This window comes from Lonchura striata, chromosome 35, assembly GCF_050655825.1.
Source record: "Lonchura striata isolate lonStrDom1 chromosome 35, ASM5065582v1, whole genome shotgun sequence".
Lineage (NCBI taxonomy): Eukaryota > Metazoa > Chordata > Aves > Passeriformes > Estrildidae > Lonchura > Lonchura striata.
In genome coordinates, this window is record NC_140737.1 from 5,939,889 (window position 1) to 5,961,441 (window position 21,553).

At 54.2% G+C, this 21,553-nt stretch overlaps 2 protein-coding genes across 2 annotated transcripts in view; both read left to right on the forward strand.

Annotated features, from left to right (window-relative positions):
- The first annotated feature begins 347 nt into the window (after positions 1-347).
- Positions 348-21,553, forward strand: part of LOC144247619 (uncharacterized) — a 46,328-nt gene continuing 25,122 nt past the window's right edge. The window contains 2 exon segments of the mRNA XM_085564999.1: positions 348-371; positions 420-652. Coding sequence (XP_085421125.1) covers positions 348-371; positions 420-652 — 257 coding nt within the window.
- Positions 9,427-16,565, forward strand: LOC146764312 (serine/threonine-protein kinase PAK 3-like). The gene is made up of 11 exons (XM_085564970.1): positions 9,427-9,505; positions 9,947-9,984; positions 10,442-10,736; positions 11,208-11,271; positions 12,102-12,150; positions 13,163-13,272; positions 14,027-14,144; positions 14,537-14,636; positions 15,053-15,249; positions 15,667-15,804; positions 16,250-16,565. The coding sequence occupies exons 1-11, from the start codon at positions 9,427-9,429 to the stop codon at positions 16,337-16,339; spliced, it is 1,278 nt and encodes a 425-aa protein (XP_085421096.1). The 3' UTR covers positions 16,340-16,565.

A 21,553-nucleotide genomic window follows, 5' to 3' on the forward strand; every position in this document is an offset into this window, starting at 1 on the left:
GGCGGAGATCCAGACAGAGCTCGGAGCTCCTGGAGAAGCCTCATGGCAGGGAGAAGCCCCACAAGTGCTTGGAATGTGGGAAGGGTTTCAGCTGGAGATCCAGCCTGATCCAGCACCAGAGGGTCCACACTGGGGAGAGGCCCTACGAGTGTGGGGAGTGTGGGAAGAGGTTTCAGAGCAGCTCCAATCTCCTCAGACATCAGCAGAGTCACACAGAGGAGAGGCCCTTCCGCTGCCCCGACTGCGGGGAGGGCTTCAAGCACAACTCCGACCTCACCGTGCACCGGCGCATCCACACTGGGGAGAGGCCCTACGAGTGTGGGAAGTGTGGGAAGAGCTTCAAAGACATGTCTGGCCTGATCCAGCACCAGGTGATCCACACTGGGGAACGGCCCTATGAGTGCTTGGAATGTGGGAAGAGCTTTGGGCGGAGCTCACACCTGAGAAGACACCAGCGCATCCACACTGGGGAGAGGCCCTACGAGTGTCCCCAGTGTGGGAAGAGGTTTCAGACCAGCTCCAATCTCCTCCTCCATGAGCGGATTCACACAGAGGAGAGGCCCTACCACTGCCCCGACTGCGGGAAGGGCTTCAACCGCAACTCCAGCCTCACTGAGCACCGGCGCATCCACACTGGAGAGAGGCCCTACGAGTGTGGGAAGTGTGGGAAGAGCTTCTCCGGGAGCTCTCAACTGACACAACACCAACGGAGGCACCAGTAAGGGAAGCCCTGTGAGTGCCCCGAGTGAGGGAAGAGCTTGGAGTGAGGGAAGAGAGTGAGGGAAGAGCTTGGTGCGCTGCTGCAGCTCCATCCCCCATGGGAGGATCCGGGCTGGATGATCCCCAGTGACCCCCGTGGGGCAGAGCCCTGGTGTCCCCGTATGGGGAATAAAACAGAGAGTAAAGCAATGGAGCTGATAAAGGGGCCCGATATCTGAGGCCTGACTGAGCAGAAACTGTGGGAGACACAGACACAGTTTAAGTCTCCCTGGGCAAGAAGACTGACCAAGCAACATGGTGTGAGTCTTTGTGATAACATAAATGTTCCCAGGTTACTGGATGTCACGAAGAATGTGTAACCAATGGGAAATCGTTACCAAAATCAGAGCCCTCTATAAGCACCATACAAGTCAATCCCTGTATAAACACCTGGTACACTCAATAAAATTGGTTTTGGTCTAAACTCGGATGTCCCCGTCTCTCCATGGTGGATAACCCTGTTGTGGGTGATCCCCGTTGGGTGGGGGAAGGTGCTGGAGGGATTTCTTTCCCTTCTCCTGGTGCTGCCGTGGTTTGGTTGGTAATAAATTCCCTCCCTGTGCCCAGGCCGGGTCTGTTGTCCCCGTGCCGGTGCTCGGGGCGGGATCTCTCCCGTTCCTTCTCTGCACTGCCGGGCCTCTCCTCAGCCAATGAGAGAACGCGGTGGAGAAGAGTCAGCCAATCAGCGAGAGCGGGGCTGATGACTCACCAGTTGCCGGGCAGACCCGCAGCAGGCAGTGTTCCCCACCTGGACCCGCCCTCCCTGCCCAGGGCCGGCCCCGCCGTGGGGTCCCCCCAAGTCCCTCCCCAGTGCCCCCAGGAACTGGGCTGGGTTTAACTGGGAAGCTTTACTGGGAACACTGGGAGCAGGCGGGCAGGGGCAGAGTGACAGCAGGGCTGGGGGACACTCGACCCCCCCAAAATCAGCGTGGGGATGGAGCAGGGGGTGCCGGCCGGGTCCGGGGCCACGGGGAGGGGCTCTCACTGCCAGTGGCTCAGGAGCTCTGTGGGCAGAGTAAAGGGGGTGACACCGGGCTGGGGTCCCCGGGGGGACCATTCACATTCTGGGGGAGGTGGGATACGACTCACGGGACCCCCCTTTCTTGTGCAGGTAGAACCAGATCCCCAGTGCCAGGAAGATGAAGCCCAACTCGGAGTCTCCAGTTCCTGCCAGCATCTTGCTGTGGCAGCATCCAGCAGCATCTCTGGGGTCTCCGCAGGGGTCAGGACCCCCCAGAAACTCTCACAGGCACCCAGGCCCCTCCAAGCACCCTCCTGGTTGCTCCCAACCTACTCAGGATCCCTGAAACCTCCCTCTTGATCCCTTCCTCACCTTCCCAGGACCCACCAAAGCCCCTCCTGTCCCTCTCAGTATCCCACAGCCTCCTTCCAGTTGTCCCCCACTGCTCCAGGACCCCCAAACTCTCTCTCATTCCCTTCCCAGCCCCACCAGGGTTCATCCAGACCCCTCCCAGTCTCTTCCCAGCACAACCAACCTTGTCCCAATCTCTGCTCTTCCATCCCCAATCTCCATCCAGCTCTTCCAGGCTCACTCACATCCCTCCCAGTCACACCCAGCACACCCAAACTCCCTCCCAGTGTCCACCAGGACCCCCAGAACCCCATCCCACCCTCCCCAGTATCCTTCAAACCCCTTCTTAGCCTTTCCAAATCCACAACCTCCTCTCCCAGTTGAAACCAGGCTCTCCAACTCCCTCCCAGTTGAAACCAGCACATCCCAGTGGCTGTCCCAGTGCCCCCAATTCCTCCCCTGTATCCCAGTGCTGGCTCAGGGGGTGCTCCAGGCTGACGTGCTCCACCTGGCAGGTGGAGGTGAGCCCGGCCCGGGTTGAGGTTTCCAGCAGCACCAGGAGCTGGTGGGTCCAGTCCCCTTTGGGGACCATGTCGGTGGCCACCACAGAGAGCTCCTGCTGGCCCTGGAACCACCTCAGCTGGGTGTGGGCAGGGTAGAAATCCACCAAGAAGCAGAGCAGGTGCCGGGGCTGGGCTGGGAGCTCGAGGGCAGAAGAGAGATGGACAAGGTGGGGGTGACTGGGAGAGAGCGGGAACACACTGGGATCAGCTGGGAGAAACGTGGAGAGAGAGGGGAGGGGTGGTGTGGCCTTGGGGCAGACTGGGAATGGACTGAGAGGGACTTGGAATGAACTGGGAAAGACTGGGATGATACTCAGAGAGAGGGGAGGGGATGGGGGACACTGGCAGAGGGTGGAGATCTCGGAGTGAACTGGGGAGGAACTGGGAATGGGCTGGGAAGGAGTGGGAGGGACTGGGGCGGCACTGGGAGGAACTGGGAATGGGCTGGGAAGGAGTGGGAGGGACTGGGGCGGCACTGGGAGGAACTGGGAATGAGCTGGGAAGGAGTGGGAGGGACTGGGGCGGCACTGGGAGGAACTGGGAATGAAGCGCGCGGCACTGGGAGGCCGAGTCCAGTGCGGGGCACGCGGCGCTGCGGGTCTGCCTGGCAACAGATGAGTCATCAGAGACTCGCGCTCTGATTGGCTGAGAGGCGGCAGCGCCACGCCAGGCTGAGATGGACAGCCGGGAGGCACTGGGAGAGACTGGGATGGACTGGGAGAGCCACGGGGTCAGTGGCAGGGACAGAAGGTCTCGGGGATGGGCACAAGGAGGGCTGAGGGCTCTGGGGCGATTCCCAGGGAGGTTTTGAGGGGCCTCAGGGTCATTGCCAGAGCAGGGCTCGAGGGGACACGCTCTGCCCCACGCTCACCTCGGCGCTCCGTGAGGAACGGGCTGAGATACTCGTGGTTGTACCGGCAGAGCCAGCCCACCGCAGTCCTTCTTTGCTCCATAACGTGCGGGTTGCTGTTGCAGTACCTGGCTGCTGTCCCTGGAGTCTCTGTCCCGTGGTATCTGTGGATACCATGCAAAGGCCTTTTCTACTTCTTTACCCTGCACTCTCCTTGTAGCAGTTCAGGCTGGAACAAATGGCTCCCAGAACAGGGACCTTGGGCAGTTGTCCAGTCCCGGAGAGCGTCTCCTGAAGGTCATCGGATCCGGGATCTTTGGGAATTCAAGCGTCGTTTGGGACCAGCTTCTTCCTTCGCTTTGTGAGGACTGTTTCTCCTGGCCTGTCGGCACCCCTTTGGAATTCTGAGGGAAGGCTGCCGCTTTGGAAGGGAAGCTTTCAGAATCCAAAGGACCGGCAGGAGCCCACCAGCCCCCTCGAGGTTTCGCTTTTCCTTTGTGTCCCTCGCATTGGTGAGTACTCGCAGCGTGGGCTGCCAGGTGCCCGGGGGAGAGCACTACACATGAACACATTTATCTTAAGTTCATCCTTTTGCCTCGTGGGGGGGAATTTTGGGTTGTTTGGGGAACATGGACAATCATTTATCCCCAGCTCAACGAGAGATTTATATTCAGATTAAAGCAACCTTAGTACTAGGGAATGTTTCATTTAAAAAGAGGGATCTTAAAACTTTTGTTCGGTTTTTGTTTGAGCACTTTCCTGAGGCTTCCCAGGAAGATGTTTTGTCACTTTCATTCTGGGGGAAAGTTGGGTGATGCATTTATGATATACAAGTGGGGGGGAATTATAAAGTGGGCAAGTTTAATCCTATTTTCAATTTGATTTTTAAATTAGTAAAGCCTAAGGGAGAAAGTTGGGTCCCTGGTTCTTGTTCCCCGTGTTCCTCCCTCCCTGATCCTAACCCTGCTTCCCCTATGGGTGGGATGGGAGCCAGACCCTGCCCACGGGCACAGGGCTGTCACCTACTCCCTGCTGCCTCCTGCCCCACTCAGTCCCTCTCTCGGGCTGGCCCTGGCCACTCCAGCAGAGCCTTCCCCACTCCCTTGTCCCCGACTGCCCTGTCCCCAGTTTGGTCCCCAGCTCCAGGAATGTCAGTTGTACAGCCCCGCCTCGGGTCCCTCCCCTGCGATGGTGTCACCGTCGGGACCAGCCCCTTCTGTCCCCTGCCCACATCCCCGAGTGGGCCCTTGAGGGTGGTTCCCTCCTTCTCCAGCCCATCCCGGTTCCCACGCCGCGGAACCGAACGCGGGCCTGGCTGGAAGCCTGCCATGCTGGCCTGCAGGCCCCGAGTCACCGGGCCCCACCGCTCCGCCGGAGGCTGCGCGCTCCAGCCCGCCCCGACCCACCTTCCGAAGAGGATGAGGACGGCGGCACCCCGGCAGTAACAACAGGCCGGGAGGAGGCTGGACACGGATCAGGGAGGAGCCCTGCGGGATGGGGACCTGGACTTGGTGAGAGATCTCGATTGCCTTGCGGCGCCTGTCGTCATTAAACGGGGAAAGGAGCCACGATGGGAGCGGATTCCTCACACTGAGGTGGAGGAGTTGAGAAAAGCGGCCAGAGACTACGGCCGCAATTCTCCATATTTTAAAAATGTATTGGACTTAACTTTCACAGGACATATCTTAATTCCCCATGCCTTCCATTACATTACCATTGCATTATTGCAGTGGAAAAAACTTTTAAAGCCAATCCTATCCAAGTATGACTTGAGTGAAGTTTTAGGCGAAGGCCAGGAATGCCTTGAGGCTTTGGCAGGAGAGGGGGAATTTAGCAGACCAGAGGATCAGGTCATGCTGCCCAACAATGTCTTAGATGACATCAAATCTGCTGCAAAGACTGCTCCTTTAAAAATCCCTGATGGAACCACCCTTGTCCAAAACTTTTCTTCAATCCATCAGGGGGTTGAAGAGACATTTGTTAAGTTTGTTGACCACCTCCCAGAGGCCATTGATCGCCAAATTGATAATGTAGAGGCCAGGGATGAACTCCTGGGAAAAATGGCAATGTCTAACGCCAACCCGGAAAACAAAAAGATTCTCGGAGCTCTTCCCCAAGATCCAGAGCCGACCATCCCACAGATGGTCGACACCTGCACTAAGGCCTCTTCTTCAGAAACTGCTTTAGCCCTGGCCATGAGCAAAGGGGTGGGGGAGGCAGTGGTGCCCATTAACAACGTGAGGTGCTTGAACTGTGGCCAGTTCGGCCATTTCCAAGCAAACTGCCCTCACTGGCCTCCTGTGCACTTTAACTGACCTCGCTGCCCTCTCCAGAACACCTAGAAATGATCAGCCCTCGCAGCGTCCGGGAAACGGGCGGGGAGCGCGGCGCGGTCCCGCACGGAGACAACGAGCGGCAGCCGCGGCCCCGGGGCCGAGGGCGGGCGGGCGAGGCCGGCGGGCGGGCAGCCCCGCCGGGGGCGGCTCAGAACCGCAGTCCTGGGGCGAAACTGCCGCCCCCGCCCCGCTGCTGCTCCGGAGCTCCTGCGCCCGCAGCGTCCGCGGGCACCGGCCGGGACAGAGCCGGGAAGGAGAAGGGGCCGAGCCTCGGTGCGGCCGCCAGCGCCGGGAGCGGGACGAGCCCCGCACGGCAGCGCCCCAGCACCGGCGCCACGTCCAGCATCACCAACACACACGCAAACCCGCTGGCCAAGGTAAAAAAGTCCTTGCCTTGAACGTTCTGGGGACAGGAAATGGTTCAATGTCAAAAACAGATACGGTTTCATAACCCAGAATGATAACAAACAAGATGTGCTTGTTCATCAGACTGCTATAAAAAAGAATAACCCCAGGAAATAACTCCACAGTCTAGGAGATGGAGAAATTGTGGAATTTAATATAATACAAGGAAGAAAAGGCCCCCAAGCAGCCGATGTGACAGGACCTGGTGGAGTTCCAGTGCAAGGTGGCAAACATGCACCAAACTGCAAACCTGCAAAATATTACCCATGTCATGGAAGTCCTCCACACTCCTATTGAGGAAATAAAACCCAAAACCAACAACCAAATCCCAGCAACAGCCCAAAAGCTGAAAGAGCACAGAAGACCAATAAGCCATCCTCCATCCAAGACTCCACCTCCATATCAAAACAACTTTCCAGTCCGATAAATCTCACTTCTTCTAATACCCTTCCCCAATTCCTGTGGCCTCCCTGCCCCCCTCCCACTTTCCCCTTTTCCTTTCCGTTGTCCTATTACCCCTTTTTTATGTTCCCACAAATTCCTACCTCCTTTTCCCCCTTTCCATGGCCTCCCTACACTAGTCCCTTTCCCCAGAGTTCCTTCATAATACCCGAGGGAGTGTAATTGGGGGGAAAGAAAGGAAGATTTTCCTAAAGTAACTATCTTTTTCTTAAAAGGTAATGATTTCTATTTGGAGTTTCCAACAGGCACACCACCACCTACATTACCTCGTACAGAGTCTGTCACAGCCAGCAGCACTGCCACAGGGGCCAGAGAACCAGTCCCTACTGAAGGCTCCTGACTCCATCTCCTGATAAACTGGACTAAGAAAACCCCACATCCCTCCTGCCAGCTCTAAGAAAATCTATTTGGACATTAGAGACTCAGAATTGTTTGCATTTTGAAAATTGTCGTATGAGCGCTTTTGATTGTTTTTGTCATTTTGTGTTGATTCAGTTGATCCTCCAGAGAAGCTTTCTTAATAATATAAAAAGGGGAATTGTGGGGACCCTGGGGGGCATTTCCCTGATTTGGGGAGACGTGGGAGGCTTCCCTCAAGGGGCTGTTGGACTCCGTTTGCTCCTTTCCCTGTTCCTGTGTCTGTTCCTGTGTCCCTGGGCCACTCCCTCCCTGTTCCCTGACTGGGCCTCATCTTTGTACTGCACAGGGACCAGGGTCACCCCCACCCCGACTCCTCGGGACAGGGAGAGCTGAGAGTTGGAGCAGGGGGATGGGTGTGCTGGGGAAAACCCTGAACATCTCACGGCGTGGCTGAATCAAACATCCGTGGATACCATGCAAAGGGCTTTTCTGCTTCTTTACCCTGGACTCTCCTTGTAGCAGCTCAGGCTGCAACAACTGGGGATCGTCCAGCCCAGATCCTCCCATGGGGATGGAGCTGGAGCAGCGCACGAAGCTCTGCCCCCACTCAGGACACCCGCAGGGCTTCCCTGGTGTGGAAGTGCTGGTGAGTGATGATCTCTGAATTCCACCTGAAGCTCTTCTGACATTCCAAGCACTCGTAGGGCCGTTCCCCAGTGTGGATCCTGTCGTGCTGGGTCAGGGTGCAGCTGTGGCTGAAACCCTTCCCACATTCCAAGCACTTGTGGGGCTTCTCCCTGCCATGAGGCTTCTCCACCAGCTCCGAGCTCCGCCTGGATCTCCGCCCGCCTTCCTGGCTCAGGGGGGCTCTTTCCTCCCCGCAGCTCCCTGGGCTGGGTTTGCAGCTCCTCCTCCTGCAGCATCTCCGGGGCTTTTCCTCCTCCTCCATCCAGACACACCCTGGGAATGAAAAATCCTGGTTTGGGGAAAACCAAGGTGGGAGCGCCTTGGAGTAGAGGCTCCTCCTGCCCAAGTCCATTCCTAGAACTCAGCAGGACTCTTGTGTCCATGAAAATCTCCACAATATCAAGGTTCAGCCCAAAACAACTCTCCCAGGAGTTCCCTATCTCTGATCTCTTCAATTTTGGGGTTCCAGAGGTTTACTTTCCTTGGGATGATGGGGGTCCAATGGCTCCAGGGGTTCCCCCTTCTCAGGTGTCCTGCTTAGGGATGATCCAGGGGCTGTTGGGGCTCCATGGGGTCCCTTTTCCCCTGATGCTCTACTTTGAGATCCCAGGGGTCCCAGGGGTTCCTCCTCTCCAGGCTCCCCCCCTTTCCAGCCAGCCAGGGGTCCCTCAGCTCCAGGATCGCCCCTCTCTGCTCTCCCCACTCCGGGGGTCCCAGGGGTTCCCCTCCTCTGCTCCCCCGGGGGTCCCCAGGACCAATGTCCTCCCCCTGGTGACACTGGGCAATGGCCACGTGGACTCCCAAAGATCCCCCAGGGGGCTCAGCTTTGCGGTCCTGAAAGATCCAAACCTACACACACACAGAGAAAAAAACCTCCCAGGTTTTATTTGGGCCTCCCAGACGACATCTGGGGCTCAATTCCACAATCTGCAAGCTACCAACACACCCCAATAAAAAACCCTCTTAGGGACCCCCCCGATAGATTTGGGGTGAGCTCCCCCTCCCCTCTCACCTGCAGGATGAGCTGGGGGCGATGGTCCCGGGGCCAAGGGTGCTGCGGCCTCAGGGGGCACTGGAACCTCCTGTTTCTCCTCCTTTTCCTGCTCCTGCTCCTCCTCTTCCTCCTCCTTTTCCTCTCTCCCTCCTCCTCCTCCTTCCTAATCCCACCTCCTGCCCAGTTCCTGCCTTCTGTATATTTCGAGTGGAGCACCTTGCTTGTTTTTAGAGCGAGAACAAAGATCCCAGCGGGAACACGGCTTGCTGGCTTTAGTCAGAAGTAGCAGTGACTAAAGGTCCTGTTTCCTCTGCTGTGCTCCCGTCCTTGTTCCTCCTCAGTGTTCAGGCTGGGCTATGGGGTGTCCCTGTTTGCTGCATTTTCAGAGCTCCTCCTGGAGCCTTTGGGCAATAGGCTGTGCCCTGGGAGGGTTCTTTGTGCTCCTTTGTGACCCAGGAGAACCTTCCGGGCGGTTTCTGCGTGAGCTGCTGCTGTGATGTCACAGGAGCACTGCCACGTCCCCGAGGTGCTCCCGTGGCTGTGGGACACGGAGGCCTCAGTGTCCCCAGTGGCTCTGGGCACTGCTCCTTGCCGGAGGATCCTCCTGCCCGAGGCATTCTCAGCACCAGCCCAGCCCTGACGGGTGTCCTTGTGTGCTTGCAGGGCTGCAGTCTGCAGGCGTGTGCAGCGCAGCCAAAATGATCCAGCACGTGGCTGCTGCAGTTTGCACGCTGTACTCTGTGGCTTATTCGGGCTATTTTTTAACCCACTTGGCACGTAAGTCGAGGTTTTCCCTCGGTGCTGTGGCTTTGGGCTTGCTGTGTGCTTTCTGTTCTTCCTCTGGACCCGAGCTGACTTTGTAACCAAATGGCCATGAAGGCACCATTGCTTTGGGAGAGCTCCTGCCAGCAGCTGCAGCTGAAAAAGGGGGTGTCTGCAGCCAGCGGGGCGTGCACAGCATTTGCAATGAGCCCTGGGGGGTTCTGTTCCCTCCAGCGGGGAGTCTGTGGCAGCAGAGCCGGGAACTCCCTGCCCAGCCAAGAACTGACCCAGCCCAGCATTTTGTGCTGTTCTCTTGCTGTGGGAAGGGACTGTGGCTCCTGGAGGGACGCTGAGAAAGCAAAATGCTCTCTCGGGGTTGCCTTGCTCCGTGGCATTTCCCACCACAGGCAGTTTTTCCCTGACAGCATCTGGTTCATGTTCCCTCTCCCGTTGCAGGGCACCTCATGTGTGGATTCCGAGCAGCTCCTCCTCCGGTGAGTGGGAAAGGAACCTTTGGTGTTTGGAATTGTGCAGCAAGCTGTGAGCTTGGCGTGTGGCAGCCGAGTGCCAGCTTAGGAGGCTGAAGGAAAGTTCCTGTCAGAGTCTTTGCAGCAGCAGCAGCAGCAGCAAAGGGATCCCCAGCAGATTTCTCCTTTTCTGCTGCAGAGCTTTTGAAGGGCTACAGGTCTGGTTTTGCAGGCAGAGGATTGCTTGCTGGCTTTAGCCACGGTGGAATATGGAATTCCCAACAATAAGTGGCAATGTCGACTTTAGCCCATTGTTAGTTTGAAGGACTCCAAACCCAATTTCTGCTTCGTGCAGCTGGATGTGCAGCTGAGGATAAATAAGGTGATCACTGAGATAGAACTTCCTGTCCCTCACGCTGCCGTCTGTCCACAGGGCACAAAAGCAGCACCAGCCCCTCCTCTGGCTCCCTCTGCTCCCAAAGAGGAGGCCAAAGAGGAGGAAGACAGCAGTGAGCTCCCCGCTGTTCTGGGGGACGCTGGTGAACTTCCCTCGGTGCCGGGAGATGACAGTGAACTTCCCGCTGCTCTGGGAGACGAGGGCGAACATCCCGCGCTGTGGGAAAACAGCGGCGAGGCTCCCGCGGCGTGGGACAAGGACAGTGGACATCTCCCGGTGTGGGACGAGGGCAGTGGATGTCCCCTGGTGCGGGACGAGGATGGCCAAGCCCCCATGGTGTGGGATGAGGACAGAGGACATCCTGTGCCTTGGAAAGAGGAGGGTGAACTTCTCCCAGCATGGGAAGAGGACAGTGAATGTCCCGTGGCTTGGAAAGATGATGGCGAACCTGCAGCATTTTGGGAAGAGGATGGAGAATCTCCCTGTGCTTGGGAAGAGGATGGAGAACCTCCCTGTGCTTGGGAAGAGGACACGGAACCTCCCTCCGCTGTGGGATCCTGGGCTGAAGGTTCTGACAGCAGCACAGCCCTGCAGCCAGAGGGGAGAGGGGAGTGGTGCCTGGTGCAGCTGAGTACGTCTGCTCTGTTCCTGTGTTCAGAGCAGGGGCTGTGTGTGTGTCTCTGCATCAGCTGCAGCCAGCGTTGCTCTGCAGCTGAATGTCACAGGGGCATTTATTGTCCTTCCCCAGCTGAGACCAAGGGGCTCACGGCCCCAGGGAGTGGGGCTGCATTCTGGCTCTGCTCTGGCGGGGTCTGGCTCTGGGAGGGAGCCTCTTCCACGTGGTTTCTTTCAGGGAACATTGTGAGCGTGGAGGAGCCTGCCGAGAAATACCTGGAAGTGGAGCAGATTGGCCAAGGGTAAGTGCACGGCAGCTACTTCTGCACAAGCAGCCCAGGGGTTGTGCTGGTGCAGGATCAAGGGAGAAGTCAGGAGAGCTCCAAACACCTTCAGACACTGGGGTGCCATCCTGCTGTCTCTCAGTCCTGATCAGAATTGAGAACTGTGGTCAGAAGGAGCCGTCACAGGCCCCTGAGGCTGGCAGTGTCCTGCCTGCAGCAAGGAGCAGGACCTGGGAGATCTTCTGTGTCTGGAACTGGATTGCTTAAAAGAGCCACTCACCATCTGGAGACTGTCAGAAAACAGTTCTCAAGGAGATTTCTTTCAAATATTTTGCTTCAAAAAATGTTCTCTGGTCAGCATTAACAAGCTAATGGTTTGGAAACAGGAACCAGAGATGAACTAATGAGTGCTCTATTCTAGCACAGCTCATAGAGCCCATACATTCAGCAACAGACACAGAGCTGATGCACTCTGGGGGAAAATGCATCACCTGCCTGATGGCAGGACCCTTGTGGATCCTGCAGGTCTTAGGCAGGAAATGGAAAAGGATGAAATGCATTCTTTTCCAGTTCTTTAGACACCCATTGCTCACTTCAGGTTTTGAACTAAAGCAATTCAGCGTGGACATTTGGGATTGGCTCCAGCCCAATTCCTTCGTGTTGGGTCTCAGTTTTCTCTTGGACACCTGGCATGGCAGAGGGCTGGTGGCTGCTGCGCTGTTGTTGCAAGGGTCGATGCACCCAGGTGTTTGTGAGCGCTGCAGGCAGCAGAGATCTCCAGTCTGGGCTGGCTTTCACTCCCAGGGCCTCAAGCGCTGCTTCTTTCTTCTCTGCTGTTTTGTCTCCAGGGCTTTCGGAACCGTTTCCAAAGGACTCGACAGGGCCACTGGAGGAGAGGTCAGTGCCAACACGCCCAGCACGTCTGGCAGCTCTCCAGGGCTCTCCCCTCTGCTGGGAGCTGTGGCTGCAGCTCTGGGGGCCAGCAGAGCTTTCCTGCACAGGCTGCTCCTCTGAAGGCAGAGCAGTGTCAGCCTGCAGAGCACAGCTGGGACACACTTGGTCCTTCTGGAGTGCCCAAAGGGATGCAAGGAGGGCAGCGGTGTCTGTCAGAGCAGGACATGCTGGCTTCCTCTTCATATTTAAAAGTGTGAATGGATCAGGGCTGGAGACTGAGGCCCAATTTATCTTCACCCCAGCCTCAGACAGGAACACTATTTAGCAGTTTTTCCATCCAGCCTTTCATCTTTAAAGGGTACCTCAAGGCCTAATTAGGGAGAGGTCCTGCTTGGGCTCAATTTGGGGATTTAATTCCACTTCAGCTGTCCACAGAGAGAGAGGGAGAGAAATGAGAAGATGGATGTCCAGAGCAAAGCTCTCTCCTAAACCCTGCAGTTGTTTTTGGGTCTGGGGTCAGTGACAGCCTGTGACAGGGATCACCTGAGCAATGGATGTGTGTGTTTGCTTTGTTGTGCAATCCCAAACAGAGTAGCTGCATCTGAAATCATGACCAAATCCCATAGAATTGCTAAAGGGTTACTGGCTGTTTTGCACTGTTTTCACAGAACCAGAATTACCTCCTGCTTGCAAAATGTGTTTGAATAATAATGAGAGTGTTGAGGCCATATGAGAAGACTGTAGGTGCAGAGAATGTGGTTAGAGCTGGGAGGCTGACAGCTGAGGGGCCATTTCTGCAGAGCTTGCAAGGCCAAATGTCTCTGGCCGTGTGTCCTGTAAGCAGCCCCAGCAAGCAGAGCAATGGGCTGTGGGAGTGGCCCTTGCTGAGCTCTGGTGCCCATCCCAGGGCAGTTTGGCACAGCCCAGCTCCGTCGCTCCAAAAAGCCTCGCCCCGTGTTGGCTGTGGCCTCCTGCCACAGACTCCTCCAGTTAAAGGTCTGCAATGTCCCCTCAGGTGGCCATAAAGAAAATGAGTCTCAGAGGGCAGAACAGGGAACACGCTGTGAATGAGCTCCTGCTCCTGAAGGACAAGAAGAACCCCAACATTGTCAACTCTTTGGACAGGTGAGTGCTCCAGGCCTCACCCCGTGCACGGGCCCTGCCTTTACCTTTCCTGGCACCCGTAGTCTGTAGCCTGTTTTGAAAATGCCTGACCCAGCCGTATCTTCCCAAAACAGCAGCCTGGCAGTTCGCTCCCTCCGTGTGCTTTGGTTACTTTGGTTTGTTTTTTCCTTCAAGTTGACCCCGTTTTCTGTGTCTTACAGCAAGTGCTGATAAACCACAGCAGAAATTATTTCCCTTGGCTTCTTCTTCCCAGCCCTTTTCCATTGCTGCAGATATCAGGAAAACCAGGGCCTTGTTTCCAGAAATGCCTCATTTGCCCATTTTTCACTGGCATTGCCTGTTTCTGAAGGGACTTTCTGAAAGGTTTTCTGATTGCTTTTGTCCCAAGTGCTGCACGGCCTCCTCCCCTGGATAACCCTGGGGGTTGTGGTGCCTTGTTCTGCAGGGAATGGTGGAACTGATGAGCTCAGAAGCTGAACCAGCTGGGGGCCAGTGTTGTGGTTCCACACTGATCTGGGCTGTTGCTAAACTGCATTTTTCACCTGCTTGCCATCTAAGGCCTCTCCTTTCTCACAGGTGTCTCCTCCTTTAGACTGTGCAGATTCCAAGGACTCTGCAGCCTGGCAGGAATGTCTCTCCATCGGATTCTGTCCTCATGGACAAGTGACCTGGAAACAAAACTGCACTCCAGACTTTTCCATGGGGGAATTGAGCACTGCACATTCGTCTCCATGTCACTGCTTTTCTTTTCCAGCTTCCTTGTTGACGGAGATCTCTGGCTGGTGATGGAATACATGGATGGAGGAACTTTGCAGGACGTTGTCAGACAGACACGCATGGCTGAAGGAGAGATGGCAGCTGTCAGTCGGGAGGTGAGGGATCCTACCTGTGGCTGCCACGGCTTGGACACGATGGTCCTTCCACAGAGGCGTGAGAACAGGAGTGGCTCCATGCTCAGGGCTCTGTTTCTCTGTTGTTTTTATGAGCTGGAGAAGAAAGAGCCTCTGCAGTGAACGGCCTGCCAGCATCGCTGCACTTCTGCTCTGTTCTTGCTCTCTTTCCTGCTGTTGTGGCACTCTCTGTCTGTTCTGGATTTGATGTGCTGTTCTCAGCTTTGCCCTGAACCGTTTGCCTGGAGCCTGTCTGCTCTGCACTCCTGGCCTGGCACAGCAAAGCTGCTGCTGGCAGAATTCAGAACTGTCCTTTCTTGTGTGATAGATTCTGGCCATTGGTTTTTGTCCTGGTGTTTCTTGTTCTCTCTCAGTGCCTGCAGGGCCTGGATTTCCTCCATGCAAACCGGGTGATCCACAGAGATCTGAAGAGCTCCAACATCCTCCTGGGCATGGCCGGCTCTGTCAAGCTGGGTGGGTGTTCCTGGCCAGGCACGGCGCTCCCGGGTGCGGCTGTGGGGCTGCTTCCCAGTGCCGGCCAGAGCCCCACAAGGGCTGCTGGGGGCACTGCCCGGCCCCTGCTGCCAGCTGAGAGCGGCTGCCCCTGCAGAGAGCTCCGGAGAGCAGCAGGGTGCCAGGGGTGGCTTTGCTCTGTGTATGGCCCCCCCAGAGGGGCAGGAGTTGGAATCTAAAGCTTAAGGGAATCAGTAAAAGCCACTGCACAAAAGCTGAGGGTTTCTTTAAGGGTCCAGTTCCACCTTCCCTTGGCTACAGCCCTCAGCACTTTTCCAGCTGACTTCACTACTGCATTCTCAGACTGAGAGTGGGGAGTCTTGGTGCTTGGTTTCCTCATTCCAGCTGCCTTTGACAGTGTTTGTTTCTGTCCTCAGCTGATTTTGGCCTCTGTGCTCAGCTCAGCTCTGAGCAGGACCGGCGCAGCTCCATGGTGGGCACTGCTCACTGGATGGCCCCAGAAGTTGTGACCAGTTCTCCTTATGGCCCCAAGGTGGACATCTGGTCCTTTGGCATTGTGACCATCGAGATGGTGGAAGGAGAACCTCCTTACTTCAAGGAAACGAGGGCCATGGTAAGAGGCAAATTCTCCAGGGGCTGCAGAGCCCTGTGAGCACAGGGTGACCCTGCACTGGGAGCAGCAGCTGGAGGTTTCTGCACCTGGGGAAGGGAATTCCCAGAGGACTTGAGCCTCAACACAGACAAATATTCCACAGTCTCCAGCAACAATTTGCTTTGGGATTTATGCTGTTGCAGCTCTTCTGGCTGTGAGGATGACCTGAAAATGTGAAGCAAGTGCATCAGCTCTTTCCAATGGCTGTGGCAGCACCAGGGTTTGGGTTTTTTGGTTGGCACAGGACAATGAGCTGTGAGCAGCATCTCTGCCAGGGAGGAAAGTGCCCCTGGAGGTGGTCCTGATAACCCGGGGTCGCTTTGAGCACCTGTGGGTGGGAAGGAAGCTGGCAGAGCGCTGAGGTTGCTTTTCCTGCAGGCTCGCGCTCTGATCCGGCACAACGGGACCCCGCAGCTGCAGGAGCCCCGGCGCCTGTCGGCTCTGCTGCGGGACTTCCTCGAGTGCAGCCTGGAGCCGGACGAGGAGCAGCGCTGGTCTGCCCAGGAGCTGCTGCAGGTGAATGCCGAGCGGCTGAGGGGAAGCAGCAGCGCCAGGGAGGGGTTTTCTGCTGGGGCCCCTCCGATAGTCTCCAGCCTCGCTGCGTTCCACACGCAAAGCAAGCAGAATCCTCGCCGGGTTTGGCTTGGCAGGGTCCTTTCGAGGGCATCTGCCCCTGGTGCCCCACGAGGAGCAGGGCCATCTTCAGGCAGCTCAGGTGCTCAGAGCCCTGCCTGGCCTGAGCTTGGATGTTCCCAGGGAGGAGGCACCTCCCACATCTCTGGGCACCTTCTGTCAGTGTTTCCCCACTCCTGGCAAAAAGATTCTGCCTGCGATCTAACCTGAGCCTGCTTCCCTCTCCTGAGTTTCAGACCATTTCCCTTTGTCCTGTTGCAACAGAGTCTGTGAGAAAGTTGCTCTGGAAAGTAACAGTTCATTTCTTTCTTTTTTATCCTTTGGGCAGCACCCATTTTTATCATCAGCCAAGCCTCTCTCCAGCCTGACCCCTCTGATCACCGCAGCAAAGCAACTGAGGCAGCAGCAGAGGAGATGAAGCACTGGAGGACAGCTTTTAGTTACAGTAGTTAGTTAGGACAACTAGTTAGTGATGGTAGTTAGCAGTGCTAGTTGGTTATGGTAGTTAGGACAGCCTGTTTGTTACGGCTCTTATGACAGCCTGTTTGGTATGGCAGTTTTTTGAATAAAAACTCTCTTAAGCCTCAACTCCCTTGAGGTGTCCCTTCCTCCTCCCTCTGTGACTCGGCTGCCCGGAGCAATGTGAGGGGAGAGCGGGCCCAGCCTGGCCCAGAGCTGAGCCCCAGCAGAGCCCAGGCAGAGCCCAGAGCAGCCTCGGATCTGCAGAGTCAGCCTGGGAGGAGGCGCTCGGAGCCTTCTGGGCTGCACCCGACTCTTGGTTACAAACTGCGTGTGCTGGAAAATGCCACCGGCTCTGCCAGAGGGCAGAAGGGGCCCGGGGAAGGCCCCAGTGCTCCCTGCAAGGGAAACACCTGCCCTGGGTTTGTTATAGAGAACTATGTAGTTGGTGGCTTTTGCTCTTATGTCTTGACTTCTGCAACTTATTCTTAGTCACAACGATTTTGATGCAGTATAGTTTGTAATCACTTTTAACTGCTTTTGCTGTAATATAATTTGTCAGCTTTTTGTGGCCAATGCCCTGGCCCCTGTGTAGCTCATATCCTCAGAACATCATTCTTGGATGATAGCTTAGTTTGTGCACAGTGTGAAAAACATACATACTACTTTTGGCTTTTGCAAAATATTGAAGTGGATGCCATGGTTTGTGCATTAGAATGTTAACTTTTGCAGAAGTAGCTGTAGTTGTGAGATAATAACTAATGCTTTTATTTTTGTAACTAACTGACAGTAATAACTCAGAGGTATTTGTGAAACAGCCAATGTTGATTTAAAGTACTTGTGGAAGTAGCTAAAACCGTCTGCATGGCCAGATAACATTTAAGGAACGGGTGTGATGAGGACCCTGCCGCTGACCCTTCGACTGTCAGGAACTGTCTCCTGCTGATGTGGAAACCCAGGTGTCCCAGGGTGAGGTTCTGGTGTTTGTATCCCCAGTTGTAGGTTCTGTTCATGTTTGATATTCTGTTCTGTGCTCTCAGAACTGACTCTGAAAGTGAAGGTTTGTTTTGTCTTGTTATCAGCTGGCTCACCTCCCCCCATGGTCTGTTCTCCACAAGAGGCTTGTGTGGGCTGGCTTGGCTTGCTTTTGCTGGCTTTGTTTGCTTGCTCTTGCTTCCGCTCTTGCCTTTGCTTTTTCCTGTTAGTTAGTTTAACTAGGCATTCCAATTTTTTCCCTGGACTGTTTCTTTCCCTTTCCCTTTCCTGAATACCATCCAACCTGCTCTGGACTGGGACCTGGGAACCCCGAGGAGCACCGGGAGCCTGCGCTCTGTGATCTGCAGCAGCCATCCCCAGTGCCCAGAGCAATCCCCAGCGCCCAGACCCGGGCGACCACCCCCAGGAGAGACTTTCTGGATTTGTCATCTCTGCAGAGTGGTGAAAGAGTTTTCTTGTCATCTGGTGTTGTTCATTTTTTTTAGTGCTGGGGATTGTTTTGTTAGTTAAATAAACAGGTTCTTTTCCACTTCTCTCAGAGAAAGTTCTTCCCGAATCAGGTGGGTGGGGAGGAGCCGTGGGGGTTTGTTTTCTGGGGGCTCCTTCCAGAGGAGGATTTGGGGGATTTGCATTCCAAGAGCACTCAGGGTTGCGTGTTGAGGTTATGCCCAAGGGGATCTGGGGTTGGACAACACAGCTGGACTGAAGGTTAAAAATGTCCAAGGGGATCTGGGGTTGGAAAACAGTAACACCTAAAATTCTGCTGGGTTGAGAGACATCCAGGATTAAACCTGCTGGGTTGATGGATTAACATTCCATGAGCACTCAGGGTGTAGATATGTAATGTAGACTGTTTGAAAGTAAAAGGTACCTTGTATGTGAAAGTGAGTGAAAAATAAAAGTGAGTAAATGTAGATGAATGGAAGTATATATAATGTAGATTGTTTATTCTGAGCTTTACTTTATCTCCTTGGAGGCAGGTGGATTGTGTTGAATGGTATATTGAGAGAAAGGACTTTTTGAGTAGTTGAAAGAACGTGGTATTCAGGTTGTTAGAGAAAGTGGGAAACAGAGGCAGAGGACTTGTGAAGAAACGTGAGGAATGGACTATCACATCTAAAATGGACAACACCAAAACACACCAAAGGAGTGTTGAAAAGGACTTGCATAGAAAAATCAGTAAAAAGGAGTGACAAGGGAAACAGAGGGCAAGCCTGGATTGAGCACTGTACTCACCAGCGAGAAGATCACACGTACCTGCTGTGGGCAGCAACCCCACAGGCAGGGGAGGTGGGGGTATAAGCCATGCCAGACCTCTGTCATTCCTGTTTCTGTCTCTCATTTGTTGTCTTTTCCCTTCTGAGATAGCAGCAAGATCGTGTCACAAATGCTACAGAAAGTATTACATGGAAAGAAACCAAAGTTCCTTTTTGGTACACACACCCATGTCAACAGCCACAGACCCACCCAAATTGAGTACCTGCAGGCAAAAAGGGGAAAAACTGCAGTGTACCAGGATAGGCTGGCTTGAGACTGTTTATTGGCTAATGAAGGGGGTTTCTGTGGAAAGGTTAATGTATCAGACTGTTGAAAATAGATGACAATGGGGAGGTCATCCTAGAAAAAAACAACCCAGACACCAATCCAAATATGGGAAAACAGTGTTAAAAACTAACTGGTGGGGTAATGTATTGAGGATGGGATGGTGGAAAAATGGGGATTCTTCCTTTTATGTGTTACAACTGTTATAAATGAAAATTTGTCCAGCCAAATTAATATGAAAAAATAAAATATTTATTTTGCAATCAAATTGTACCTGGCCAGCCACAAGGAAAGAACAGAGCCGAGCCCGGGGTCGGCCCTGGGTGTGCAACAAAGAGGTCAGCCTCAGCAGAGGTTTTCCTCTAAGCCCACACACCTCCATCCTGGCACAAGCAGTTTTTATAGGGAAAATTCTGCCTGAGGCCAAGATTTCGGCAGTCAGTCTTCTCTTCAGAGTCCACATGTTAATAAGATTTTCTTTTTTGGTGATGAGGGAGAACAATTTAGTGTCTGGAGTTTGTTGAATCCCTTGATGAAATTTACGGGAGGGAACGCTGCATTCACCTGTGTCTGCCCAAGGATTTCCATGATATCCATCTCGGGTCCTTCAGGCAAGGATCAGCACCGGGGGTTCCTGTATCTCCCCAGCCATGGCCCATATCCTGGGGAGCCACACCTTCTTACTTGTAAATCAGTTTCCAATATACACCCGGTCTCACCTGCGAGGGAGGGGGGGAATCCTAATACAAACGTGTAGAGTGTTAGAGTGTTCTAACAAATCTAACAAATATTCAATATCACATATATCATATTAGAAATGGAGCCAATTATATCTGCTGCATATAACAGTATGGTAAATGTAGCTTTGTAGATAAAATGAAGCTTTAGTAGTTAAAAAAGAAACTATGTATGTGTGTGTGGGGGGGGTGTTTAAGGAATGAGATACTCGTTTCAAGGAACACGCAAATCCTCCAGAGAAGAGCAATTTATGGTTTTCTTATTAGAAGAAGCTGATTTCTTCATGCCTGGCTCAGACTTGAAGACCCCGTGGGAATTAAAGAAAGCAGTTGACATACAAGAGACAGAGTTTTTTGTTTCAAATAGAATGTATGTATAACCATAAAGGATATATGAATATGCAACAGTGTATTGTTTTAGGGGTGATTCCTTCATTCACAAGGTACATTCCTCTTGGCTTAAGTGCCTGAGAGCATCTGGACCTCAGATATTCTTTCCTTTTTATTGTCTTGTAATTGTCCTAACTCTAAATTTTTATCAGTCTAATTCTATTCCTATTTTTTTCACCATTTTATTATTAGTAAACTTTTAAAATTCTAAAAACCTAATGATCAGCATTTTTCACAAATTCCTATCAGGAGACAGAGAAACCATTTATCATTTCTAAGGCATCATTAGATTACAAGCTGTCCTCGGAATAAGAACCAACCAGACAGCTCCAGCTCCTGACCTTCCTGCCGACCAAGCCACTGAAATGAGGAACACATTTCACCAGGAGATGGGATCAGGTTATCTGTTAGCAGAAAAAGGAGGAGTTTGTGGAAAACTAAATTACTCAAACTGATGTTGGCAAAGAGATGACAAGGGGAAAGTGTTGAAAAAGATAAAAAAGGAAATAGGAAAGCAGTTTATGTATTGGTCCAAGCATGTAAAGGATGGGAATGGGACACACTCTCGTGGCTCCCCAGCAGACCAGGGGTTAAACGTTGGGACTCTCCTGGATTTTCCCCGGAAAGGGCCCATCTCTGCACCAAGCTACCTTTTTTCATTTGTAAATTAGGTCTTTCTTTCTCTGCCAACTGTGGTGTCTCCAGCCCCGGCTGCAGCCACTGGTCATTTAAAACTTTAAGAATCTTTTTGTACAAGCACAACTGACTTGATGTATATTTTTCATAAGCACGAATTATTCCACAACATATATTACAATGGGGATGCAGAGATCCCCCTGCAGGTCCGTGGGGGTGCAGAGATCCCCTGCAGGTCCATGGGGATGCAGAGATCCCCATGCAGGTCCATGGGGATGCAGAGATCCCCTGCAGGTCCATGGGGATGCAGAGATCCCCTGCAGCCCCTGCAGGAGCCGGGCTGGAGCTCGGCGATGCCTGAGAGGAGCTGTGAGCCCGCGGGCAGAGGGGCCCCGCTGGAGCAGCCTGTCCTGGCAGGACTGAGCCCGTGGCACAGTGACCCACGCTGCAGCACTCGGAGGGGGCTGTGCCCAGGGGATGGACTCCGCTCCGAGAAGTTCCTGGAGAAGTCTCGGCCGGGAGAGAGCGCAGGGTGCAGCAGGGAACGACTCCTGTCCCTGAGCAGAGGGAGAAGCCCCGGGGGATGAGCTGAGCATGGCCCCATTCCCTGTCTCCTGCCCTGCCGGGGGAGGAGGTGCAGCTGGGAGCAGGGAGGCGTGGGGAAAGCTGCATTTAAGGCTCTGCACTGACTTCTCCTTCTCCTGCTCCGAGTCTTTGGAGTTTTCCGCCAGAAATCTCTCCCCTGCCCCACCCACCCACAGGGCTTCGGGCGGGTTTCCCTTTTCGGGGGAAATCAAAGCGAAGCACTGATGCGCTAACGAGGGGCAGGAGAAGTGAGGCTCCTGGGCTTCCCGCAGAGGCGGAGGCACGGG

What these genes read in the sequence shown, in the direction of transcription:
- LOC146764312 (XM_085564970.1), top strand. Translation starts at nt 9,427, where the DNA reads ATGATCCAGCACGTGGCTGCTGCAGTTTGCACGCTGTACTCTGTGGCT. An exon ending in ATTGTCAACTCTTTGGACAG is followed by an intron (nt 13,273 to 14,026) that starts GTGAGTGCTCCA and finishes TTTCTTTTCCAG; the next exon opens with CTTCCTTGTTGACGGAGATC. An exon ending in TCAAGGAAACGAGGGCCATG is followed by an intron (nt 15,250 to 15,666) that starts GTAAGAGGCAAA and finishes CTTTTCCTGCAG; the next exon opens with GCTCGCGCTCTGATCCGGCA.